The 2,416-nt window shown below is 40.4% G+C and overlaps 1 protein-coding gene across 1 annotated transcript; it reads left to right on the top strand.

Annotated features, from left to right (window-relative positions):
• Window positions 1-540, top strand: LOC111440167 (pectinesterase inhibitor-like). Its single transcript, XM_023077473.1, has one exon. It carries the CDS (start codon window positions 1-3, stop codon window positions 538-540), a length of 540 nt encoding a protein of 179 aa, XP_022933241.1.
• Window positions 541-2,416: the final 1,876 nt, after the last annotated feature.

Below are 2,416 nucleotides of genomic sequence, written 5' to 3'. Positions count from 1 at the left end.
ATGGCATCTTCTAGTTTTCTTGCAGTCTTTAGGATTGTCCTTTTAGTATTGTTCTTCAATGGGATGGCGCCCATGCATGCGGCTTCCCAAGACGACATCGTTTCCACCATCTGCAAGAAAACTAGAAACCCTTCTTTTTGCTTCAACGTGTTGAAATCTGCTGGCACCACAGACCTAAAAGGGCTAGCCACCTTCACCCTCAACCTCGCCCACGACAAGGTTGCTCAAACCCGTGCCCTCGCCCTGTCCCTGGCGTCCAAGGAAACCGATCCCAAGCTTAAGGAGCGATATGCCACCTGTGCTGAACAGTACGACGATGCCGCCGACGACATCGAGGATGGGAAGAACGACCTGGGGGAAGGTGACTACAATGGCGTCAACATTAAGGCGTCTGCAGCCATGACGGAGGTCGGCGACTGTCTTGACAGCTTCACGCAGCCGCCGAAGGACCCATCGGCGCTGTCTGGAAACGGGAAGACTGTGGAAGATATTTGTAGTATCATCTTGGTTATAGCCAATCTTCTCCTTGGGCGTGCCTAATTCATTTTTCTTCAACCTTTCTTCATTTTATCGTACATGTACTTGGAATGCCATGAATCAATAATATGTCTGTTTTGAATCCTATAAATTTGGATATCGACTCCTTTTAATAATCTGAATAATCTAGGGTCACTCTATAACTCTTAGTGCTCTCCAATTTTAAAGGTCACAGGTTCTAGTTCGTGAGTCAATAGCGGCATATAATTTCATGTTAATGAGTTATAGGGCTCCTCAACCCATGATGAAGCTAAAGAAACTAGTTTGAATCAAAGTGAATGTGGAGGGAGAGTTACCCAAATTTTTCAAAAGCTTACTAGATTTCATTTTCTTTTCTTCTCAAATTTTCATTATTGATAACTTTTTGGGTTAGGTTGGTTTGTTTTTATCTTTTTGGATTCAAGTTCGTTTGGGTTGGTTTCAAGTTTATAGGCACAAAAACTAGGTCATGAATCGACCCAATTTCATTAAAAAAAGGCTAGTGGAAGGCTGAACGTTTCCTTTCCCAACGACCCTCCCTCTAATCATAAGCTTTTCAAGCCCAATGGAAGGAAGAAAACCCTCATTTATTGCAGGAAGGAGCATGTCAGAACATCACTGACATGAAGTAGATTGTGACCTCCACACAAGATAGACAAGGGTGACCCTCAAGTGATATCTATCCGACCACATGAGTCCCAAGATTATAGATTGTGACCTCTACGCAAGAAAGACAAGGGGCAACCCTCAAGTGACATCTATCCGACCACATGAGTCCCAAGATTATAGATTGTGACCTCCACGCAAGAATGACAAGGGGCACATGAGTCCCTAAGATTATAGATTGTGACCTCCACGCAAGACAAGGGGTAAGTGCATCATCCAATACACCAAGAATGTGCACTAAAGATAAGGCATCATCCAGTACACCAAGAATGTGCACTGAAGCTAAGGCATCATCCAATACACCAAGAATGTGCATTGAAGCTAAGGCATACAAGGCATCATCCAATACACCAAGAATGTGCAATGAAGTTAAGTCATACGCAAGTTCAAGAGTGAGAGACGACACAGCATCATCCATACACCAAGAATGTGCACTGAAGCTAAGACATCATCCAATACACCAAGAATGTGCATTGAAGCTAAGGCATACAAGGCATCATCCAATACACCAAGAATGTGCAATGAAGTTAAGTCATAAGCTAAGTTCAAGAGTGAGAGACGACACAAGTGTCAAAGACAAGCTCGAAAAAGGTGAGTAGGGCTCCATACAATAACTTCAAAAGTCAAGGCCTGTTTTAATTAACGCGGTTGAGATCTCATGTTTATATTAGTGTTAGTGATACAAAAAACAAAAAAACATTCTTATTCTTCTTTTTTTTGTTTTTTTGTTTTTTTCTAAATGGGTTTTGATATTTATTTAAGAAATTAAATATAGAGAGTTGTTTAATTTTGTGAAGTGAGACAAATTTTTTTGTGAAAACTTTCTAATATGAAGTACACGTTCTTTTCTTCTCATGAGTGTGGAGGGAGAATTGCCCAAATTTGTTCAAAAGCTTACTAGATTTCATTCTCTTTTCTTCTTAAATTTTCATTATTCATAACTTTTTTGTTTTTATCTTTTGGGATTCGAGTCCCCGTTTGGGTTGGTTTCAAGTTTATTGGCACAAAAACTAAGTCATGGGTTGATTTCAAGTTTATTGGCACAAAAACTAGGTCATGAACCGACCCAATTTCATTAAAAAAAGAAAAGAAAGAAAGAAAAGGTTAGCTGAAGGTCGAACGTTTCCTTCTCAACAGCCCTCCCTCTAATCATAAGCTTTTCAATCCCAACGGAAGGAAGAAACCCTCATTTAATGCAGGAAGCAACATGTCACAATATCAATGACAGGAAGTA

Source organism: Cucurbita moschata, unplaced genomic scaffold (genome assembly GCF_002738365.1).
Source record: "Cucurbita moschata cultivar Rifu unplaced genomic scaffold, Cmos_1.0 Cmo_Scf00142, whole genome shotgun sequence".
Lineage (NCBI taxonomy): Eukaryota > Viridiplantae > Streptophyta > Magnoliopsida > Cucurbitales > Cucurbitaceae > Cucurbita > Cucurbita moschata.
Note: the sequence above shows the minus strand (reverse complement) of the source record. Positions and strands in the feature narration are given on the sequence as shown.

Bases quoted from the DNA above. Each gene is read 5' to 3' on its own strand.
- LOC111440167 (XM_023077473.1), top strand. From the start codon at position 1: ATGGCATCTTCTAGTTTTCTTGCAGTCTTTAGGATTGTCCTTTTAGTA.